The sequence below is a fragment of the Oxyura jamaicensis genome, chromosome 2 (genome assembly GCF_011077185.1).
Source record: "Oxyura jamaicensis isolate SHBP4307 breed ruddy duck chromosome 2, BPBGC_Ojam_1.0, whole genome shotgun sequence".
NCBI classification, from domain to species: domain Eukaryota; kingdom Metazoa; phylum Chordata; class Aves; order Anseriformes; family Anatidae; genus Oxyura; species Oxyura jamaicensis.
The window spans coordinates 80,490,753-80,516,053 of record NC_048894.1 but is presented as its reverse complement, the minus strand read 5'-3'; the positions used below and the strand labels follow the sequence as shown (position 1 = coordinate 80,516,053).

Here is a 25,301-nt window from a genome sequence, read left to right as displayed (position 1 = left end):
CTTCTTTTAATAACAAAGAAGGGGAAAAAAATCCCAACAAAAATACCAACAAACCCCTTAATTTGTAATCAAACTGCAGTCAGAATTGCTTACTGGAGAATGTAATGCCAGACTATCCTGAAGCATGAGCGTGGTCAAAGAGGCATGGGGAATCCTCATGTTGTTGTGGTTTTAGATAGCTCCAGCCACAAGGACTACTGGGTTTTCTGCTCCCTAGGGCCCAAGTGGGCAAGAAAACTGCCTTGCGTACCTTGGGGAAAATGCAATGTGACCCTGACTAAAGAAAGTTTGGCTAATTGGGGCTGGGCTAAATTCAAGGAGGATGGCGTAGTGTAGGTTTTTGACCAAAGGGGCTGGTCCTGGAGCCTGCAGGCAATGAGCCTCTACATCACCTGCCCCACGCTGGGGAGCTGTACGTTCTTACTGAAGCAAAGGATGGGTTTGCTCTCAAAGCTGATGGCATCGGCCACATGACAGACTGCTCTGTATCCAGAGGAGCATGTGTGAGACCATGCTCCCTGCTACTGTCAAGGGAGCTTGATGCCTTCTGCATCCTTGCTGCCTTGCTGAGCTCCTCACTGTTGGAGATGAGTGCTCTGGGATTGCTTAGGACAAAAAGCAGGACCATAGAACTAAGAAGTTCATATTTCAAATGCATGCACAAATTCACTTGTGTACAAGGTTCTTCACCTCAAGAACCTTTACACTCCCTGGAGGAATGGTCTACATTTAATTTAAAGCTGTTTTCATATCTGCAAATCACTACTCTTTTAATACTTATTACCAGCTGCAATGAATGCTCCTTTTCCTCTTAGACTCTGGAGATGTCAATTATTTTCCATTTCCTACAACTATCCTGTACGACAGAGAGCTTCAAGCTATAAAAACATCAACAGGTACAGAGGACTTTCTGAGGATGAAGAGCTGGGGCACTCGGTGGGAGGTGAGGAGTGCAGGGAGTGACCCGGGGGAGCCAGGTTAATCAGAGGGTGGCAGGAGTAGCACCACAAAGGACCAAAAGGTCCAAATGGCTGGGACGGAATAGCAAACAAGGCAAAGTGTGTGCATTTTTGAGGTGGCCACAAAACCAGCTGCAAATGAAACCTTTCAAAAAGCACAGATATGCAACTTGTGTGTGCATTTTATCCTCTCACTTAATCTTTACAGAGAGGCACAACTAAGAGCATTTTACAAAGTATTCAGAATCATTAGCAGCTAAAGACTCCCAGCCTCTATATGGGAAAAAAAAAAAAGAACAAAAAATCACAACTATCACACCTTAAAAATCAAATATATGCCAATATAAAATATTTCCACATTAGAAACCAAACAATAAATTACTTAAAAGTGAGTTAGGAAAGTTTTGCTTATTCTCCACAGCTAATGTCGATACTATTTGTGTGGGCTTTGCATATTTGTGACCTGATGGCCAATACACATGATTACAGAGCAGTTCATCTGTCCTGTTGCTTTATAAACAGCAAAACTGACACCATACAACAGACCACTGATGTCTCTTGCAAGTAATCTCTTGCAGAGAAATTTTCAATATGACACTCTGGAAGTTCCTTTGCTACCAACTCAAGCTCTGATGCAACAAAGCATTGAAGGGTACAGGGACTGCTTAACTGATACCTTGTGCTTGGATCTAAGAACAAGTATGCTACCATACAGGAATGTACTTAAACATTTGCTCTTGTGCTCACATGATTCTGGTCCTCAGTGGTTGTTCACTCAAGGAACACAGTTAAAATGTTGGTGTTAAATTCCCAGCATTGCCAAGCTCAAGTTTCAAGAACCTAAATTGTGAATCCCCACATTCTGAATCTTTGGGAAAGAATACTTCCTATGTGGCCTATTTTTTTTTCCAGTGTGTTGGAAATCTTTTCAAGTTCTTCCCCCTCTGCTGGAAAATGTGAAAGTTGGTGATAACGCTTCATTTTAACAAGGTTTTTGTTCAGAGGATTTTTTTTTTCTCCAAAAAATTAATGCTTCTGTGAAAATCAAAAGGTTCTGGAAAGAAAAGTTTTAGTTTCAAATAAGTTACATTACTGTCAATTTGCAAGAAAAATATACTAATAAGATCTAGAAATGAAGCTTTGAAATTTTCAGAATGTTTTTCCTTTTGGTATGGCATTAAAAATATTTTAACATTATTCTTTCTATAATAGGACTTTGAACAGAAACAAAACATTACAGCTGACCTGAAATCAGATATTTTTCCAAACTGCATTTGTGAGAATTAATGTCATCCCATTTGGGGGAAAAATATCGAATATGAAACATCACACTTAATTTTCACCCTGCCTTCATATAGGAGAAACTCTCGTACCTCACAACGTACAAAATCAGATATTAAATTGTTACAGTCTTCAAACTTGAGTTCTGAAACAGTTATTAGATCTGCCAAAGATAAAAGCTTAAATTAACAAGAAAGTAAAAAAATCATCTCAGATGTTAAGAGTTAATTTTCTGTCTGAATTAGGTTAAATGCCTTCCAAAAACATATAGTCTACAATGAGAAGAGTGAAAAAAGGGCTACAGTCCCAAGTGAGGGCTTTGCCTTGTGCATTCTTCACTGGACTGGCTGGCTCCTTTCCTCAATCACTTGTCCAAATATCTCTAATTTACTTATGAGATTCTCTTCCCTTCCTCCTCATTTGAATGCTTCTGATTTTCCTGAGCTGTTAAATACAACGCACATCACTGCCAGACGGCAATGTTTGGTGGGCAAAAGCCAGACCTGAGGACAGCAGCTGTTTAGATGATGACTTTTGACGGCTCCTCTTTCACCTCCCAGCAGCACCATTACCAACACATTGTTGGCTTTCCTTTCATACAGAAGTCCTTCAAATCTCACGTGTGTCTGTGACCCTGACTTCCATCTTAAGGTAGAAAGAAAAAAAGAAACAAAAACTTCTTCTAAGTTCAACATTCACAGTCACTGAAGAGGCCACTGCTCCAGTTCTGCTAGTAGTTCACCCCATTAGACCTCACACATTATCTGCAAATTTCTCCTTTTTGTTTTTTTTTTTTTATTTTTTTTTAAAGACCAACTGGCATGCCAGTTAAGATAAAATTTGTTTGTACAGCCAAAAGACTGGAGTAAAATATTCATTTTTCCCAAATTAATTCTGATCCTGGAAGCAATGAATATTTCTGTAACAAATGTGTATGTATTTTTATTTTAATAAAAAACACAATAAATCTTCCCAGTGCTAGAACTTTTTTTTTTTTTTTTTTTTTTTTGACATTGCAGACTGCAGTCTTTGTAGCACTCTGCAAAAAACTGTGAGTGCTGTAGTGGTTTCGGGCTATCTTCGCAATCCTGTTCTAATTTAATAAGATTAATGACAGAAAATTAGTCAAGACAAGCGTTTGCCTGTTTCGTTTACCCTGCTGTAGTTCAAATTATAGGCGGGAAGTGTTTCCCCCAAGTACTACTTAATTAGTAATAAGTAGCAGGGAAAGTAAAAGAAAAAAAAAAGTGTAATCCTTACAGGGGGAAAATATTTGTAGCTCTGAGGCTTTCCTGTTAGTACAAAGGGCTGGATTTGAATGATTCAGAGGATTATATAAATACAATTTCAAATTTCTCCCTCAAAAAAGAAGTGTTAGAGGGAAAAAACGTACAGTGTACAGAAACCTGTGTACACTTCACAGTCAATTTCAGAGGGGAATCAGTCAGTCTTCTTGCAGCTGTACATTTCATTACTTACAAAAATGTAGTAAAATTTCTCTGTCTTTCATTTTGGCAAGAAGATATAGTCCTGACATGTGCTAATGACTGGCTTTGACAGAGTATTATGTTATCTTTTTGGAAAGACTTTTTAGGCTGCCCTGGAAGTTCAGCTGTAGAAGTTAATGTGAATTGTTTGGAAGAAAAAAAAAATATAAATTTAAAAGTATATTTTTATTTGGTTGGTGGGGCAGTCAGGATTGCTTTTCTTCCCATTTTCGACTGCAATATCAAGATGTGACAGCTAAGATGCTGTTACATTTGCAACATTTCCTGCCAAAGCACTAAGTAGGGTTGGTAAGTCCCTGCGCACGTGCCCAGTGTTCGCAGGTGTGTTATGAGCTCTGTCAATTGCTGCTTGCCCCTACATCTTTTCTGGGCATTTTCTCCATCATTCTGTTGATTTTGAAAGGTGTATTGTATTGCCATACTGGGAAGCTGTGCCATCACTTACAAAAGTGGAAAAAACTGCTGGAAATTTCCCAGATAAATTTTTGGAATTACAGAAGTTCCTAACGCCTGCAGAAAAAAAAAAAAGCAACAATCCCAAAACAACACATCCAAACTTTCAGGACGGGAGATAGAAGGAAAGCAGCCATTCTTGCATGAACTCATTTAGCAACTCTGCTGCAATGTCCTTAGGTGCCTCGTCACAAATTGTAAAGAAACAGATCAATGGGACTCACCAGTGGGGTCCCACAACACTAAAGGGGAGGATTTTGCTGCCAGGCTACTCCCTGAAGATATATCCAAATGGGAGGAGGTGGGAGTAGAAAGCCCTTGGGGATTTCAAGGAATGTGAAAGGTTACCAGCTGCCCAGCGAAGAAGACAGCGAGGGTAAGGAGAGTGTGTAAAGCATGGGCCAGGCCGACATCTACAAAAATTATGGAGGTTCTTAACAAAACTTTCCAAATCCCTAAAAATGCTCTACATCTAACACAATTTGAAAGATGGCCAATGGCTATAGGATGGTAGCAGGTCAGTTGTGACACTACCCCCATCCACGGAGCAGGGGAAATAAACAGCCTAAAGTGTCACCTCAGCTGTACAAATATGTACAGCTATTTACACAACACCCATAAATGGCTTAAGAAGTTAATAACATATTCACGGTGAAGAGAAATTTCAAAAGAACCATGATGATTACCAGCCTAAGCCCTGTTTCTAAAGCGGACACTCAGGCTCCTAAAAATCTGTGTCACTAGATTGCATGAGAGTTCTTACACAATTTTTGAAAATTACCCTTTTTAATTAAAAAAAAAAAAAAAGTGAATATGCCTTTGCACACACGGAATACCTGCCCTACCTTATCAGCTGGACTAATACTGTAAAGTTTCCCCAGAAGTGAAACTTAAGAGTGATTGATTCGGTACAAACACTGAATGCACTAATCGCCACCATGAATGATACGCCACATGAAAACATATATGAGTAAAAAAATTTTAAAAAGAGACAAAAAAAAATGTGTATTTGGACCAACTAAATCTAAAATAAGCATTTAGAATCCTATCTATAACCAAAGCTATTCATAAGTACTTTCACTTGTATTTGGGTAATTGTTCTTTTCTTTTGGTTTTCTCGAGAGTTTAATTTACCTTCTGAAAAATACATGCTGATTTGTAAGCCTTGGGACACGCTGAGATTTCTTTGGCTAATACCAGAGCAGTGAGCTAAATTTTAAGCTAACAATTAAATGTATTGGTGTCAAAAGAAACTACAGTGACCAGAACATCTGCACAAAAAGGCATTCAGCTAGGCACTGACCTATACATCTTTGTTTCTAATTTTATGTAATCAAAAAACAAAACAAAACAAAACAAAAACACAAACCACCACCACCAAATATTCATTCTTCCTTTTGCAAATAACACTGGACAGGCAAAAAAGTTCTTGATATCACAAGAATTCTTATTTATATGGAACAAGTGCATCCACAGCATATCAATTTCAATGCTTATTAGGAAGAATTAGTTTATAAACATGAGAAGCAAAAGTAGAGAAAAAGGGGAAAAAGAAGAAAGGGAAAGCATACTGGAGGAGCTCCTGCTCCCTCCCTTTTGCCCTGTCCTACCTCACTACTGTTAAGGCATATGGGACGATGAGTGATCATAAAGGGACATCTCACAGTGAAGAGATGTTAAAAATATGGAGAGATACTTATTCCCAAAATTGAGCATTTGGGCTAGAAATTCTATTTATATAGTCTCTCTCTCCCTCTATCATTTTTTTTTCTGGAAGTTGATGCCAAAAATTGAAACCAGACTAAAAACTCATTGAGGAGAAAATGTTATTACCTCCCCAGCCACCCACTGGCTGTTCAAATAATATTGTATATATCTGTGCACTTCTGCATATTTATTGAATTTGTCAAGTTTTTGTTCCCAAGTAAAACTTATTGGCCCTGTCAAAAGTTCACCAGCTGCACAAGTGACTTTGATGGCCTGAGGAACAGCCCTGGCGCTAGCGTCATGGAAGAGCCTGTGGCTTTCCTCTCCCTTTTCCAGCTGAGATCGGTATGTTGATGCATGGGGCCCAGAGAAGATACAGAAGGAGGGAAATTGAAAAAATAATAAACAATAAAAATATAAATTACGGAAAGTGCTCACCAAGCCATCCTGGTTTTATTATATGGCCTTGAGAAGGAATTCTGTATTTTCAATCAAACTATGTGGAATATGCATTGTAAACATTCTGCACCCACTGCTCAACATTTTTATGGCTTGGTAGGAGAAGAGCTAGCAGGAATGCAGAGTGAGTTGCTACATAATCCTTGTGGAATAGCTGATGGGCTGTGATGTGGAAAGAACAGGGTTGGCAGGTGTCATTTCTTGTGACTGCAGAGGATGGGAGCAGAACTGTGGGGCTATCTGTGATCTGGGGGCACAAAATGCAGAATTGGGCAGAAAACCCCATTTGCAGCAGGGTAATGAAAAGCACCCTGTTATTAACATCTTTGAACAGGCATCTGCCCCCAAGAAGGGGAATGAATGGGAGAATAGCAAATGAAGATTTGGAATCAAAAATGAAGATGTACCCTCCTACAACTTTCCCTTATGATCAGCACTGGATATATCTGCTATGGCAGTCGTTTATGTCCTGAAACCCTCATGCTACAGAGTAGAGAGTGAGGGAAAAAAAAAAAAGAGGAGTATAGAGAAACAAGGCTCTGTAACAAAGCAAATGCAAAAGGCTAGAAGTGTTCAACCTGTGGCTACTGTCTCATGTTCATACTTACACAATGGTTTTCCCAATGTGCTTAAATGACTTCTCCACAAATTCACGGACGCTGTGGACCTCCCCAGTGGCTATGACAAAGTCCTCTGGCTCATCCGTTTGCAGCATCAGCCACATGGCCTGCGGGAAGACAAACAAAGTCAGATTCAGTGCATATGTAAGTGGCCTCTCTGGTACATGATATTATATTGCTGCATTTTAGATTTGGAGATAACACATACACACACACCCCTAGCTAGAGAAGTTAGCACTTCCCTAACATGGTGGATATTAACCAGTTCAGTGCAACTTTGACAAGAGTTCAATTATTGCTTATTATGGAAAACAATGCTGTATTTGATATTCAATTTGTTTCACAGCAGGGATTTCTGCAGGGGAGACTTCAATATGTTTACTTTTGAACACTGAGACTTGGTTTAGCCCTCAAAAGCATGGATTCACTTACTTAAACACTGCATGAATTGACATAGTTATGGGGAAGAGAACAGTATTTTGTAAGGTTTCCATCCCAAGCACTATTGTCTGTCACAGAATGATGTCAAACACTAAACCATGAAAATATAGGTACTTTTGGCTCTTTTTCTGTCTTGTTTTTTTGGGCTAAATAGGGATTTTAATTATGAATACATAATTTAAAAAGTAACTAAGAATAGTCAACGGTATATTTGACCAAATTAATCTGTTTTTCCTGCTGAATATGCACTGAATATTATGTATTACAGCACTGCAGCAGAAACTTTTTCTTTTGACACAAGAACATAGAAAATACTGATAGAAAAGTGAGACAACCATTAACATTTCTCTTTCAGAGAACCATTTGGGCAGCAGTGACAAAGATCACAACAGGTTTTGAAACACAACTTCATGGGACTACCAACATTTTTGCATTTCAGGGGGGGCACGCTTACTTCCCACAGCAGTATCTTTCAGGGTCCCTTCCCACAAACACAGTGACAGACGAGCACCATTATTTAGATGACCAGCTAAATCAACAAGAAAGCAGGAAAGCAGATGGAAAGAGAGGTGCACAAATACATATGTGACTTGTCTGAGGTATCACAGCAGGTACATTTCAGTTTTCTGATGCCTAAGACACTGCTCTAGCCACTAGAATACTGCCTAGGAGCTATAGGTGGACAGAATAATTATTACTTTAGATCAATCAAAATGATGTAAACACTTCATTTCCTTTAGAAAGGAAAAGGGAATACCTGTACAGTATGATCCTCATTTAATAAATAACCAGGAAAGGAAAACAAAATAATTCAACTTTTTTCTCCATATGGTAAAAAGGACTGTCATCTTCTCACAGTGTAATCCACAGCACTATTTGCATTGACCTTTTCACATCAGCCTTAAAGAAAACAACTTTAGTAGGTCCCTTGATGGTAGTGGATACTCTGCAAATCAGATTAATAAAAGCTTTGGGACAGCTCAGTTTCTCTTGGTACATACCACCTGAAATACTCAATCCCCCTCCACCCCCCTTCTTAATAAATCAGTGTCCAGCATAGCAAGGCAATGCATTCTGCTTAAATGGTTCTATTTGTAAGTCATTTTTCTTCCCATTTATTATTTTATGCATCTTCCAAAGTTTTGACAAGATTTTATTAACATGTTCCTTTTGAACCTTTTTGCTTCTTGAACGTGCATGGCAAGCTGGGTTTTGGGCAACTGCTGTGTAAGTCCTTGACATTAATTGTGCTTTAGGGATATGACCTGCTGGGCAGGACAATGGCAGCAACTTTATTTTTCCTTTCCAGGGTTGGACATCCTAGCCAATGACGCAGAAATCTCCAACTGGCTGATGAAACTCCTCTCGTGGGGAGGAGATGTCTTAACTCGTATCTCTTGTATTAGCTTTCTTGGAACGCTGGCATTTCCCTGCTGATTTTAGAGGTCGCGGTAAATTGCCAAAGCCTGCTTCTTCATGACTGGACAAACTTGCAGGATTCTCGGTGGTAACAACCTCACGAGAAGGTAAAATTTTAAATAAGTAATTGATAGTTCTGGTTCTCCTAGCCTAATCCCTTATTTCACAGACCATTTTACATTAAGCAGCCCTGAAAACAACAAGACTCCTCGCATGCAAAGGCACTATTTGAGTGAAAAAGGATTTCCAGGATTAGACAACCAGTCAGTTAGTCAGTCAACAATTACCGTGGTTCTCCTCCTGACTTTAGTGGATATTTGCTGTACATAATGAATCCGAGGTCTGCCCCCGTTTTTGTTGGAATTGCACACAGCACAGCTGGCAGAGATGTAACAACCAAACCTCATTTATTGGTAAAAATTCCCCCTGCCTCAAATGCCACGTAGGGTGACCTAGTAGGGTGACCTATATTAGCACAAGGATCTGCTACTCACTATGCACTTCTGTAAAGCAGTATTAATATGCCTAAGTAAAATCAGGGTCAGACTTATGATATTTTTTGCCATCCTTCCACTTTTAAACACCTCAATATTGGGACTCATGGACACAACCTTAGTGCAGGCTCTTACGCTGAGACTTTCTACAATCCAGTGAGTATTTCAAATATTTCTACATTGATTTTCTCAATGTAAAAGTGTTGGAACTTTGCCCTTCTTTACTTTAAAACATGTATTGCATTGAAGGTGACAGCTACAAAATACTAACAGAAAACAGCCTTTAACAATTGGCCCCAACAGGTTTTACATGTTTGGATGTACTGACTCTTGTCTACGATTTCAAAGAGCAAGCAACCACTGTTCTAGAAATACAACTTTAACTACAGTAAATTTCTAGAGGACCAACTTAGCAACAGCCAAACAGTGCAGATACAGTTGCTAAAAGCAATTTTTGCCTCAACTCCTACCAGGAAAGAATGTTTAGATTAATGATTACTTGAGAATCTATCGCTGCTGGTTCTTTTATTTTTTCTGGCATTCACAGTTGTTGGAACTTACAATTATCTCAATCAAATCAGGTATGAACAAAATCAACATGCTTAAAATTACAAACAAAGTAAGCGATAGTTCTGCTTTGCTTTGAGGAAGGTGACCAAATGCTCTCGCTTTGAATGGGTCTGCATGAACAGCCCATAAAAGAATGCAAAGGCAACCCAGAGGATAGAAAATTTTTGACCACACTCCACGTTCGGATCTTCATTTCCACAGGTAGAGCCTGTGGAACCAATGAGACATCTGTGTGCATGCGGTAGCTACACGCTTTCCCTACAGTATGTGCCAGGAATGTGCTTCCCCCCCATCAGACTAATAAAGGCCCTTGACCTATCAATTCCTAGGCATTTCCTTCAAGAGTTCATATTGTACCAGACTCCAGGCTGAGAACGAGAGGAAAGGGGGAGATACAGCTCCAGGTTTATTTGTCATTACTGAATGGCTTACTGGTTTTAACAGAGGGGAAAAGCTTTGTTTAAATTTCCACTGAAAGTAATTAATGGTTATTGACTGGTAAATGAAGAACAGGTGACACTCTGAATTAGAAGATAAATGATCTCATGTTCTAGCGTGATAATGGGTTAGTAATTGCTACAAAGCCCCAGCCTAGTGCGTCCCATCATAATGCTAGATCATGTCCAGAACACAAAGGCCTCTGTGTGAGAGGTATTCAGCCGTTCACCTCCTTATACAGCTGCGGAGTGATTTGGTCCATTTATTCTCTGATGAACTGCACTACTGAGGCAAAAGTTCACCCATTCTCACCTTCCTGTTCACATGCTGAACCACATGACCCATGACATGGCTGAACTGGGATAAAAACATTGCCCAGCTTTGGCTGGGCTATCTTTTAACCATCACTAGGTCATATATATTTTAGGGATTTTTGCAGTGCAGCAATGGGAATCATGGATTTTCCTATCCTTCTCTGTAAAGGCTGTTGTGGATGGGCTGACAGCAAGTCAAGAAATTACTCCGGCCACCCTCCCCCTAACTTTTAGCTCGATCCCGTAAACAAAATGTGAGCAAATGCTGAAAAGGAGGAGAAAAGTACTATGGGAAGCAATTCAGTCTTCATCTCTCTTAAAATAACACTGCTCCTTTAATGGCAAATGTAACGAAACATATTTTTCATATTTGAACTCTTTTTGGCTCTGGTCTAGTGACTCACAAAGTCTAAAGGCAATACTATGTCATTTACATTTAAAGACAAACCCAACTGGAGAGAGATACGTAGCGAGTCTAGCAAGCGGACACACTTTTATGATTATGTGGACTAGGATATCTATTCTGCATGCCTGAACTACAGCTTCTGCCAAAATCTTTCCCCTTTCATCTTTCCCTCTTCTGTATACAAACCATGAAGCACCATTTTCAAGCAATGTATCCAAAACACGAACCAGTCTTTTCCCTGCCCAAATTTCTTAGCTTGCACAGCATTTGCACCTGGGCTAGCAAAGGGGAAAACCCAATCTGGACTAATACAGCCCCCCTGTAGATACATTCTGTGCATGCCACTGCCATTATGGTTGTGATGTGTCTGCTTGTCTTGAGCATCTGGAGTATGTTGAAGCTGTGTTTCACCATTAACTTCCAGTCCAGCATCGCAGTGAGAAAACATTTATTAACTGGGCTGTCATCCATGGATAACAAAGACTTGATAGCTGAGGTTATGTTTAACTCTATTTGATACTTTTCTTTCACTGTCCACTCTAATACTATATATTGTTAAAATGGGATCAGTAATCAGATATCTGTATTTAAGAGAAAAAACAAATACAAATCCAACTGTCTGAGGTTTTAAAGTACAACCGATGATTTCTGCTCTAGAAATAAAAGTTTATTTTTTGAGAGAATGAGTAAAGCTTTTTCTTATGTCTCATCTGATGCCAGACCCAAAACAGATATGACTGAATGTAGTACACATTTGGAGACGCACAATGTGATAAATGGAAAATATTCCTGTTGGTACTATTACTATTGCCTCACACTGCTACTGAGCATTTTTTCCAAGTCCTATAATGTCAAAAAATATTTAATATGTACTTCTAAATATTATGCAGAGAGACTTCCTTGTATTTGACACACACACACACACAAAATTAAACCAAATCAGTAACGTTTACTTTAGGAGACGGAACAGATAGTTGCAGCCTGATGCCGGGTGCATTGTCCGCGTGTTGCAGAGACAAAGGAGCAGCGACTGGTGAATGTCTAGCTCTACTTACTTATCACTTGCAGAGGGCATGGGTTACCTCAAGGCTGTCAACAATTAGGGAGCAATTTCTGACTAAGTCAGAAAACATTACCACCCAGAGAGACCCAAGAGTACATTATCACCATTTATAGAAATTCTCTCTTTACAGTATTCCATACTCTATTGTCTAGAAGTGGGCAGAGGAATTCAGTGGGTTGGACATGGTGCTCTCTAGTGATCCCAAACCTAGCTATCCTGCTGGGGTCACCACTGAGAAGGAGAATTGAGCAGTTTGGGCCAAAGCATGATGAGCTTTTACATGGATGTGGCAGCAAGGAGAACCTTCTCCCCATATGGTGAGCACAAAGGCCTGGCATGACTGCTGTTCCTGCATGCATCGTGAGGGACTACTCCCTTTGTGCCACAAAAGACAAGGCTATTTTATCACCTCCCTCACTGCATTGTCTCCCAGCTCAATTGCAATGGCATGGAACGGAGCTGCTCGGCATCCTCTGCGCTGTGCGACGTGGGGAGATGTCGTGCCCACACGCTTCCTGCCTGCCTGGATGCGAAGCAGTTCCAGATGCCATCTCCCAGCTCCTCCTGACACAACCCAGCTGACTGGCTGTGGTTTCTCACGCTGCTACAAAAATGACCACTATTGAAGACTGCGCCTTAGAAAAGAGACTGGGGACATCGACTCAGGTCTCTGAACCCTAGCTGACTTCCAGTTTATCTATTTATTTACTTTTGGAGGGGCAGGGAAGGAAGCAGTGGTGCTACACTGGCTGAGTCACCCGTATCTGATTGACTTCTGCAACTGTTAAAAGCGTAGGTGTGTACTGGGTGTACCCGGTAGGCATGAGAGTGTGTTATATAAGGAGATTATATAAAGGTGACGGTGATACGTACAGATAGTTCACAACAGACTGAAAAGAATATCCTTACACATATTTGGTACACAATAGGGGAATGGCATGCATGGCTGAAAAACGCTAACGAAGCTCAAGTGCAGCAGCAAAAAAAAAGGCCTTCTGATCAGAGTAAAGTAAAAAGCTTCTGCCTGAAAGCCAACACAAAACTGTTGGGCATGATCCCATGCTCCCTACCGCAATGGGAGTTCAGTCTAAGTAATGACTATTGCTTTAGTACTTGTTTCTGACAATGTTATAAGGCAAGCACGGCAGGGAGACTCCTGCCAAAGAAAACCACAGGGATGTGCTGCCAGGCATGCTGATACTCCCAAGAAGCCAAGGACAGCAGGAATATGGGAGCATGCATAATCAATGTATTCCTATGCTCCTTTTCCTGAAATACAACCCTTTTTGTTCAGTTAATCAAAATATAAAGGTGCACACTCAATAAGAACCTTACTACGCTGTTTACAGTTTGCATTTGAAAGAAGAAAGGTTGATGCCCATCACTGCAACAAGGGTGATGCTTTTCATAATCTCAGTGCTCTCCAAAAACCCACAGCAAGAGAAATACTGACCAAGAGGTGCGGGATGCATGCCTCTTCCTTTTCCTGAAGAGTAATCATTCTGTTTTCTCAGATCGCCAATAATCACAGCATCAGTGCAAGATCTATTGCTCAGAGAACCACCATTCATGAAAAAGCCCATTTAAATATCTATCAGATCTCATCAGGTTAAATACATTTTGATGTGCTTCTTCCTTAACAGTGTAATGCTGAACATAAGGACTCCAATGTCTGTGTACAAAGCTTTCCTTCAGTGTTGTCCTTTCTACTCATGAAGAGGAGACGTTGAGTGCTTATGACATGGCAGCTGCTTCCATTCAGAAAAGAGATGTTTGCAAACCATAGACAGTTAGCTACATCACCAACTAAAAGGTATAAAATGAGAACAGACTCAAGATGAACCCATTTTCCTCTGAGAGCAAAAACGCCTCATTTGATAAAAAACAATGAGAAATTTACTTTAGGAATCCCAAGACAGTAAACAAACAACAAAAATCTCTTTTACTGATATATACGTTAGAAGTCTCCTATGCTATAGTTACAGAGATAATACACTACAACTCATTTTATAAACTTTCTCACAGACTTTCGAAGTCTCAGGTGATAAATTGCCCCAGAAGCCGTCTGAAGCATGCTTGCTGATTTAGTCAAATCGTATGGTTTGGCTTTAGAGATGAACTTGTTCAGAGTTGAACTGTGCTCCGTTCCATGATTTTTTTCTTTCAAGTTAAAAGGGTATGGTTGATATATTTAAAGATAATAATCCAACAATTATAAAGTTACTAAGATAATAAAACACCTGATAATCTTTGTGGAGCATCTTGAATGAAAACAATATCAATGTCTTCTGAAACAAAAGCCCTCACATCTGTAGGAAATACTAGGAAATACTGTCTAACTTTTCTCTTGTAAGCAGATAGCCCAATTGTTTTACAATTATTTTACAGTGAGGACTCATGAAACTTTAGTAGGCAGTTTTATTAATAAAGACCACAAGAATTATAATCCGGATAAACTTTAAAGGTCGCCCTTCCCTGTTAGCACAACATGATGTTTCTCATAGGCACCTCAGGTGAACAGTTGAACAAAAAGTTCTTACTGTGTTATCAAAAACTAAATTACTGTTTTTTTTTTTTTTTTTTTTTTTTTTTTTCTTGTGTCACTCAGTGTCAAAATATTGTTCTTTCAATACATGGAAGCATTTGTATACAGTTTTATAGCCGATCTTTAGTTGCTAGCTGGAGGCAAAAAGAAACAGTAAAGCTGCTTGTTGGGAAACCTCACCAACAATGAAAATTAATATAGTCTTCTTTTCCTGCCAAAAAATTTTGAACAGATTTTTTAGGTCCACAATGGTTTGTTTATTCTTCAAATGGTTAAATTGAAAGTGACATGCATGACACAAAGTAATTTAAATGAAAAGATACAGAAAGGATGCATATATGTTCTGTTTCTTTCGTTTTACTTTTGGAGGATATTGTCACAATTGTTAATAAAGGAGTGCTTTAAATTCTGTATAATAAAAAAAGAAAGAAATTCAAAGTTGAAGAGAGAAAAATTAGATGAATTTAAATTACAGAAAGTACGTGTGAGTTTTAAGCACTTAAGTTTGCATTACCTAGACAAAACCGTGTAACAAGTACACGTTTCCCAGGCTCCACCTAGCAGACAATTCTCAAAGATATCTGACCCAGTTCCCCCTCCCTTTTTTCCTTCCAGAATTAATTTTCCCTGCTATTTTTATCTGAATGAAAGACAAAATACCTCTTCACAAAGGAGCAGACTCCCATTTGACAGGATTACTCACCACTAAAGTAAGGGGTTGTACCCAGGTTGCGGTGAGGGTAGAGAAGTCTTAGGGATCCGTGCCAAGGAGGACTGGTTGGGGCCACGATCCAACCACAAGAAAACAGACTAGGCTTTCAAGTCAAGCACCAGCATGTTTACTGTAGCAAAACGATCAGCCCCAAAATAATGATCGCCGTGTAGATATCGATCACAGAATGTTTACAGGGCAACATTGGCCTATAAAAAGACCCCCAGGTCATGCTTGTGACACCTGCTTGTCTCCTGTTGCTTTCCTGGATTGCTCAGACACTTATAGCTAGGCATAAGCTGACGTGCTTCCTTTGGTGGAGGCCAGAGGAGCAGCACCATCTGTGGATCTAAGTGCTACTGATCTCTACACACTTGAAAATGCTGTTGATCTGTAGCACACTTCAGGCAATGACTTTCTCTCTCCCAGTCTCCACTTCCTTCCCTCTTCAGCTTGATGGCCTCCCCCCCTGAGGCTTGGAGGCTTGCAGGGATCTGCATGGTGCCTATCAGAGCAGGGCCCTGGCATGGGTGAAACCACTCGAATTATGGTGGTGAAGTGCTAAGAGCCGCAGGGAACTGCCAGAGCACAGCCAGATAGGTTTAGAGGTAATAAATTGGTACTTCACGATGTTTACACATATTTGAGGGTATAATTGGGAGGGATGAAGAACAAGTCTTTATGGCAGCATAAGTAACAAAGCAAGACTAGTGAGATTAAAAAAAAAAAAGGCAAAAAAAAAAAAAAAGAAAGGGAGATAAAGTGAAAGAGTTAATAACAGAAATTAATAACCTGATTTCTATTTTATAATTTACGTTTCCTCCCAATTTCCAGAACTCTCATTTAATGCTTTTGAACAGTAAGGTATTTTCTCCTCAGACCCAGTATCCTAATGATGTTACACTCCTGGATAATACTCTAAAATGGTTAACTTGAAATGCTAATTTACTCATGCTGAGGAAAAAGCTTGCTGTTCAGTGGGTTCTTATAAAATTAGTTGTCATTGTCTGAATAATCCATGTAAATAAAGAGGGTGCTGCCTTTAACACATCACTGAAATTTTCTACCTTCTGATTTTACTCCAGTTTTCAGTCCACCAGAGTTCGAAGTAGAAATTTTTCATATTTAAGTCATCATTAAACATGAGGTAGTGGTAAAAATATACATGCAGCAGAGTTTTATTAACTACAAAAAGCACAAAATAAACTTCAAAAAGTGTCAAGATGCTAAAGTAAACTCACTCCCGATTCCGTGGAGTTTTTCTTTTTCTTTACCAGAACATTTCAGGTGACAACATTTTGGAATTTGATGCTATATTCTCCTGGTTGAATACGGAGTCAAGAGCACAACCTTGATGCCTCAGGGATATGGTAATGCAATACAGAGAGACTTATTTTCTTTTTATTTTTACCTCATGTCACAAGTTCAATTTTAGGCCAACAGTACCCAAGCCCGCCACCATGTGATTCAGCAGCTTATACAAAGAGTCTGGTGGTTTTAACCCAACCACTAGGACAGAGAAAGGCGATTTGCAGATTTGTGGCCACGGTGGTACTGTTACCGCTGCTCTCATGAGGACCAAATTGCTCAGTGCAAGGGCTTGGACACTGGCTCATGGTCGATGCCATCTCAGACTGGGGCATGGGAATTTTCAGCTAGAAAAAGTCAATGGTAAAATGATCCCAGAAACTAAGGAATGTATTTTAGAAGTCTGGCTGTGCAGCGCAGATGTGGAAAGACAACAGGAAGTTTTTGTTCGAGCATGCTCAAAATACACTTGCAGGGCACTTCGCATTGACCTTCCCCTGGCTTGTTCTGGTCATTCTAATTCCACCATTAGCAGTAATTGCTGCTTCTGCAGCGGCTGTTAATCACACCGAATCCTAAGTCATGCAGCGGAAAGGGTCTGTGTTAAAACTGGAGATATGGCTGCTCTCCGTGGGCCAGTGTCAAAATGGAATAGAAAATTTTATTCAGTTTGTTCCCAGCAATAAATACAGTCCTGGCATCCTGGATAAATCCTCCACATAACAGCATGTGTTCTTTCATGCACCCTGGGAGCGATTCTATTTAAAGCCATGGAATTGTGGGTGTGAGACTGTAAGCACATCCACTTACCCAAAACAAAATTAAAACCTGTCTTATATGAGAGTCAGGAGAGCTGTTACTAAAAATGCAAACCATATGAAGTTTTAAGTATACTTATGTTTTTTATCTGTCTCTGTGTAGCATATACAATTGACTTTCACTGCCTGAGATGAAGTGCTGACAAGTGTTTTACCATATTATTACAGAATACCCCAGTAGCATTATCCCACTTCAGCTTTTGCTTGCAATAAATCTGTGCTAGAGGCACGTCAGAAGTCATCACTCATATCGCATCCAGACAGAGAAAGGGCCCTCCCTCCTCAATGGATGTGAAAGACTCCTCACTAGGTATGCTGCCGTTAAGGCTGGAATAACCTCCGCAGGCCAGACACCAGAAACAACATTCCCACAAGCTTTACTTGGCAAGGGCCTGAAGTCTGTTCTTGGGCAAATAACAGTGGCACATGCATGAATCATTACAGAACGCAACAGATTTATCACCACAACGACATTATCATCCGTTATGTGCCTGTTTCCATGGGCAAGTCTCCCTTCGTTCCTTTTTTTTTTTTTTTTTCCTTCTCTCTTCTCAGAGATTTATAACTCAACTGCTGAAACATACTTCAGGCTGGGGCAGAAAATGAACACTATTTTCTACTCTGAATATATATATGTATTTAATAGCTGCACCACAAGCTATATTCCAAGTTCAAGGGTCCAGCCTGTTAGTTTCAGTTTGGACAAAGCAAATGATGAGCAAGACACCATCTCTAGTGAAAACCTAGCCTCAGCAGTGACAATGACTAGTTCTTATGGCTCCGACTAAAATATTTAACCTAACTTCCTAAATCTTGCTGCCTGTGAGGTTGGAGTGATGATATTTATGTTACCAGAGTGCTCTAAGAAAGTTAAGGGTAGCATAGGCATTTTACAAGGAAATACATTATTTGTTATTGAATTAAATGCCTATGCCCACAGTTCATAATGAAAAAAACAAAACAAAACAAAACAAAACAAAAACAAAACAAAACAAAAACAAACAAACAAAAAAAACTTTTTATTTTTTCCTTCCGAAGGTTGGAATCCAAACATCCTTTCTTAATACTGACTGGCTCTGGACTAATTAAAAAGTGAAATAAAGGAGCAAGGAAACCTAAGGATGACAAAGCATGGAAATGACTGTTAGATTACACATTCCAAAATTCAATGAAATAGGCATTTCTTGAGATATTGCACATTTCCGTTGTGATGCAAGAGATAAATGAGATAACTACTCAGGACATCAAGATGCTAATAAGCAAGTTACAGTGGTTTATTGGTGTCTTTTTCCTCTGTTGCCTAACCTTCAGCAAATTTAACTTTTTTTTTCCCCTTTTGCACAATAATTGAGGGAATCCTGAAAATAAACTCTTTGCATCTTTTCCCATAGAAATGAGATTAATCCTGCTAACCGTGTCTGATTCTGACTTCACATGAGAATCATTTAATGGATTTCTACAGCCTGGCTGTAAATGCAGAATAGGGGAAAGTGGGGGCAACAGTACATAGCAATGTATGGAGCTCTTTGACATCGCAGTATTTTCTGGATCAGGCCCAAGTGGTGGCTGTAAACCCAGGCACAAAATGAACTGTTGCATCAAATGGTGAAACAATTACTAAACTTCTTATTAGACCTCGTCACTTAGCATTCATCCCCTTTCCAGCACAAAGAAAAAGATGGAAGAACTTGAAGAGACGGGGAGAGAAGGAAATAAAACCATCTAGCTGCATGTCCCATGGGCACATCTAAAGCCCAGGACCGCCGCAGTTGGACCTCCCTCGAACCCTGCTCTTTCGAGCTGCCACCTCTCCTCAGTCCCCACGCTGACCCCCTGAATCAAGCCAGATGGGACTGGCGGAGACATGTCAAGGAAGTGCTGAAAAGGTGACTTGGGTCTCTGGCAGCTAGTCTGGAGCTAGTTTCTATGAGAAATCTCTGGGGGCTGCTGCTTTGCAATTTCTCAGGAATGTTTAATTCTCCTCATCCCTTTACTGAGTCTCTCTGGAGAGGTCACAGAGGCCTGTGACATCCCTGGAGGGCACTGCCTAACTAAATTAGCATGAGATAACTTTGGACTCTCTTCCAAACAAGAAAATACAAGGGAGAGAATTTCATTAAAAGCAGAAGACTAGGTGATCCAAGTTAATCCCAGCCCAGAGCTGCTGCAGAAATGCTCTCTGTTTATATTTTGACTTTACTCTCTGTTACAGAGTTCACCGACTATAATGGAAGCTGTGTTAAGTGCACAACTTGACCTCAGTTGACCAAATCTTAGTTTCATACTAAAGACAAAAAGTGGGTTTGGCGGCTCTAAAAGGTTTGATTAGTAGCTGTTTTGCCTGTTGATGTGTTACTACGTAGGACACTAAGTAAATGGTAAAAGATAAACACCGATGTACTTCAGTCTGTATGTGAGCTTTTTTAATCAGGAAACAGGAACTCTAGCATGCAACAGAATTATAATTCATACATATGCGCATATAGGTTTAGTATTTATTAGCAAAGCAAACACTACCAGTTCCAAACTTGCATTTTTTCAGACTTCTGTACACAAAGTTTTGTTTAGGTTCCCTCAGAGGAGGAAGGAAAAAAGCTACCTCAGGACATAGAAAGAAAAAGAAGATTTAGAGTGAGAGTGAGCGCTGACATCTGCATACCCTTCTGCCATAGCGTGTTTCCAATGCAACCCAAGGGCAGAGTAAGATACAAAGGTAGCTCAACACCCAGAAATATACCACCTCATCTTAGTGACAGACTTGTAGCAAATACCACAGCAAATACCTCTGAAACAAGGATTCGATGCTCTGTATACAAACAGGATGTCGAGCGAATGAGAAACTTTTTGTTCAGGCTGTTATAATAGCTAACTCTGGGGAAACAGAAGATGAAATGTACAGAGAAAACTTGTGGCCTGAGCCAGATCTTTTGGAAAGGCTGGGTTGGTGAGACTCAGAAATTCACACTTCAAAGTATTATTAAATGTATTAGTAGTCATAAACTGAGACCACCTAACAGTGCAATATTAATGAAAACCATATTATTCTTACAGACCTGAACTTAAACAGTGAAATTGTACTTTATTAAATGCTGTTTATAAGTCAATACAGCATAACTGCATGTTTTGGATATTTTGGGACAAATACTCTCCCTCTGAGAAGGCAAGAAGAAAAGGCACAAAAGTTCATGCAGTTCACGTTAAGGACAACCCAGTGTGCTCTCCCTTCAGGAAGGAAATATTAGCATGGCCTCTTAGCTACACTCCGAGGGCAACAATTTGTTGGGAAACATGATTTCAAGTCAACAGGTCTTGGGGCACCAGCAGGCTCTCCTAGATTTCTTACTCCTGTCGTAATTGTCTCCTTTTCAAAGAACCTCTGCTGCTTTGTGGAGGAGAGTTTGTACATGCACAGTCAAAAAGTCAATACAATGTTGTCCACTGAGCTTTTCCAGAAGAGCGGGGTGTCTGTGCAGTAGGTGCTTTTTCTAGTCTTCCTCAGAAAGGAGAATAGGTAGACCAAAGGAGCGAGTTATTTCTGCATGGGAGTGAGACTGGAGAAAATGCATGAAAATCAGCTCTTCCTTCCTCAGCGAATACTCCTTACCCCTCCCTAAAGCCTATTTTGTCACTGAAATCATACCCTGAAATCAGGCATGTGGGCCCAAATCCTAGCCCCCTGGAGTCACTCAAATCGTTGCCATAGACTTCTACGAGGATGGAATTTCATTCCTAGTGCAGGAGCCTGTCACGGCCAAAGGCGAAAAAAGGGTGTTTTCCATACAGGCTCTGCTTTTCTACTTTTATGCCCCTCGGGAAACTAGTGCAATTAGATCCCTATTATTATATACTGGAAGGGCACATTTGGCAATGCATGTGAGTTTATGTACTTAAAAAAGTTTATGTACTTAAAAAAAAAAAAAAAAAGAAGGAAATTTTAAATATAAGTTACTTTCTTTCAAACACCAGACTTTATATATAAACAGTTCAGAGCTGCTATAGTCTGGTAAGTGAATAATTAGGAAAAAACATGCATGTGAACTATATGATAAGCTGGCAGAGGAACATTGCTAAATAAGATTCTTGCCTCTCTTTAATGCCAAAACAAGAGACAATAATTCATATTTGTGTCCAAAAAATAATCAAGCTAACTTCAAATATTTGAATGAGAACCATAAGGAGGGAGACCTACATTTTCAGCTAAAGGCTTGTCTTTATTGCAGGGCTTCCTGGAAAGGTGCAAATAGGAAAATTAATTCAAATAAATTAAAGGTGTGATCTCGTGATCTCAACAACTCTACTTGTAACTGCATTAAACTCATGCATCCTTTGTCAGAATAAGAGTCCTACCTTTTATCTACCTAAATTCAGTACACTTCAGTCTTGAATACAAGCCCACATTGGTGTTTAATGTAACTGAACTACTTACAACTTAATTCAGGCTGATTTTCCTGGACCCATGGACAGATACAGTGTAGCATGCTGATGGGTAAAACAATGTCCATGGTGAATAACAGTCATAGTAAGGTCTTACTATGAGCACTGAATTTTCTTTCTTTTGTTTTAGTCTAATGAAAGTTCGCCTTGTTTTCTGCTTCACAAAAAATCTAGCTTCTCCTCCCCAGGTCTTAACTGGATACACTAATCTTTATCATCCTAAATGATGAACAACAGTATTTTGAAGTATTTACCAAATGATCTGTTTTGTCTCCTGAGAAAGCAGAAAGTCAGTGGTGAAGAAATTCCTTGAATTTTCAAATACAGCATGAAAGGACACATATGCATGCTATGTATCCATCCTCACATATCATTACATATCCAGATATGTCAATTAGCCTGTAATATGCTTTCAGATATTTCTGGGTAAAGGTACAACATAAACTTGAATTGTTTTCACAATACCCAAGCTTTTATATGCCTTACCAGAACAAACCCACATAGTGAGAAAGGATTTTGTTGCAAGACAAGAAAGGAAGATGCCTTTTCTCCAGCTCCCCCAGCAATTCAATGCCTGGAGGAGCAACAGGAAAGAAAGCATGGTGACCTCTCTGAACTTATGGAAGCAGCTGCCAGCTCGGCAGGAGAAGAATTGCTGATGGACTGTAGTACCTACCGCTGGAAGAAGCCCTTAAGCCAGTTCTCTTTCTCTCTGTCTCTCTCTTTTTACACGCTCTACCCCCAAACCATACAAATGGAGGAGGAAGAGAAGACTTTCAGAAACCTCAGGAGTCTGCTTGTTATTAGAACAGATAGAAAAGTTGCCAAGTTAAAGTTTCCAGTTGTCCACACAAAATCAAAACAATATAATTGCTGTATTGAGCAAGTAAGATATAACTTTGTTTAAGATACTACTTATGTATTGCTTCAACCTTATGAAACACTTTGTCTTTTGGCATATCAACATTCTTGCTCTTTGAATTTAAACTTATAAAAAATATTTAACCTTCTAAAAAATTAAACTTGGCAGATGTGGAACAAACCTATGTCTCATATGCAGATAAAAATATCACACAAAAGGAAAACACTGACTTCTCTAGTACTAGTTCTAAAGGTAGCTCTGAAAGTCTTCCAACCAGTTATCAGAATGGAGTTCAGCAAAAGCTCATTCCCTCTACCTTGGAGAAAATAAGTCATTAAAAGAATAGGAAGCAAATTAACCTGACATGGTGAGAGGAATTTTTAAGATTAAAGATGTGAGAACATCAGGGAAATGTGAACACAGCTGACATCCTGAACCTGAACAGTTTATACACACATTTCAACTTAGGGGTCTCGTGCAGATATATGTGGGTGAAATAGATGTGCTTGTTTTACCAACACCACACTGAGACACCACGTGGCACTGAATCACGACAGCTGGTCAGTTAGTTTTTTTGGTTTGTCTGTTGTAAAGTCAGTGTAAATAGTATCATGTTAAAACCCTGTTAGAGAGCTGCAGTGAAAGCATTTTACCTTGTACTTGTGATGGGTTAAGAGCACACAGAGAATCGGTTATACTGGCTCAGCTGCACATGGCAGTTTGCTAAGCCACAATAACTTGCATGTGTAACTCACTACTAAGAGTGCCTGTTCTTCTGCCTTTTTTTTTTTTTTTTTTTTTTTTTTTAACCCCAGCCAAAACATCTAGGAGAGTCAAGCACAGGCCTTGGTTTTGCAAATACTTTGAAACACAGGGTGTATACCAAATGGGATTACTGGTGAACTGAAGTGCTCTGGCCAGAGGCAAGGCCAGGAGCTTTTGCAAACTCAGACCCTTAATGAGGAAGTTCAGGCACTGCAGCTAAATAAGAGAGCTGATATGGGGCTCAAAGCAAAAGGCAGAAGAAGAGGGAGGGGGAGGAGAACAGGAGAACGTTTTCTGGCATCTGACCCAGCTTTAAAATTGTGCTTCATTTTCTTAAACAAAAACAAGACACTCCTCCCAACTTTGGGAAATCCCTAGAAAAACAACAGAAAACATTGTTTCAGAATGCAATTACGGTCGCTAAAATGACACATCATTTATGAATGGAATCACTTAGAAGCGAGTAAGCTAATTCTTAAGGTCACTGGCAACCATGCATCAGAACTAAATTTGCTCTTTCATTGGCACTGTTACATTGGCAATTCAATTACTTAAGATTTGCACTACTGTAACAGAAAGCAGAGTCAAACCCATTGTCTGCATCAGTGACAAAGAAATACAGATACCCTAACTGTGTAAAAGTCATGATAAAAAACAAAGAATGAACAACTTATTGAATAAATTAAAATATGGACTAACTGGAAAATTCTTAGTACAAGATGGGGTAGTAGTAATAATAGCAATAATAATAATAATGTAGCCATACATACAGGCATGCATTGTTCATCTTCAAAAGGAAGCCTGTGTTTAACAGTTGTATGACTCAAGAATTTTATAGTCATCTTGTTAAATGATATATACGGAAAACAGCTCAGCAACTGAAAATGTATTGTGGAAAACTCCTGTTGTTAATCAGTAAATTTACAAAGGTTAATGTGTCCTGTTTAGAGGCATCCCAATAGCACTAATGTGGAAATCAAAATAGTAGCTGCTAGAAATAAACCAGCTCACAAGTCACACTTAAGAGTGTACGTTGTAATCAAAAACTCATTCTGTATTATCTGGTAAAAGTAATCTATTGGTTTATTATCCAGGTCAGATTTAACACTTTCCATGCCATTTGAGCACTCCAATTTTGAAAGCAAGAGGATAAATTACTTCAAACCATGTATTTCCCTGAGTCACCTCTACTGTTCAGTCAACCAAGTGTGCAACAGAAAACTTTCCTTTTACATATTAGGTGTAAAACAGACACATCTCCCTAGACTTTCAGTCATGTTTACTTCTGGAGCAAAGCTTATGCACTTCACCTGCACATGGTTGTGTGTCCAATTACTCCTGCTTACCTACTGGCCCATTTCAATCAAAATTTGAAAGAGACACAACAGTGAAAATATGAAATGATTGCAAGTCTTGTTGAAATAGAATCATAGAAACATTAAGGTTGGAAAAGACCCTGAGGTGATCTGGACCAACAGTTCCCCAACCACCAATATCACCCACTAAACCATGTCCCTAAGCAACAGGTCCAACCTTTCCTTGAACACTCTGAGGGACAGTGACTCCACCATCTCCCTGGGCAAGCCGTTCCAAAGCCTGACTGCCCTTTCTGAGAATAAATGTCTCCTAATTTCCAACCTAAACCTCCCCTGGAACAACTTGAGGCCATTCCCTGTTGTCCTATCACTAGTTGTCTGCAAGAAGAGGCCAATCCCCAGCTCCCCA

At 39.6% G+C, this 25,301-nt stretch overlaps 1 protein-coding gene across 1 annotated transcript in view; it reads right to left on the bottom strand.

Annotated features, from left to right (window-relative positions):
- GMDS (GDP-mannose 4,6-dehydratase) overlaps positions 1–25,301 on the bottom strand; it is a 408,222-nt gene that overhangs the window by 74,275 nt on the left and 308,646 nt on the right. Inside the window, exon 8 of the mRNA XM_035317561.1 lies at positions 6,976–7,094. Within this exon, the coding sequence (XP_035173452.1) occupies positions 6,976–7,094 (119 nt within the window). The remainder of the gene's footprint in view (positions 1–6,975; positions 7,095–25,301) is intronic.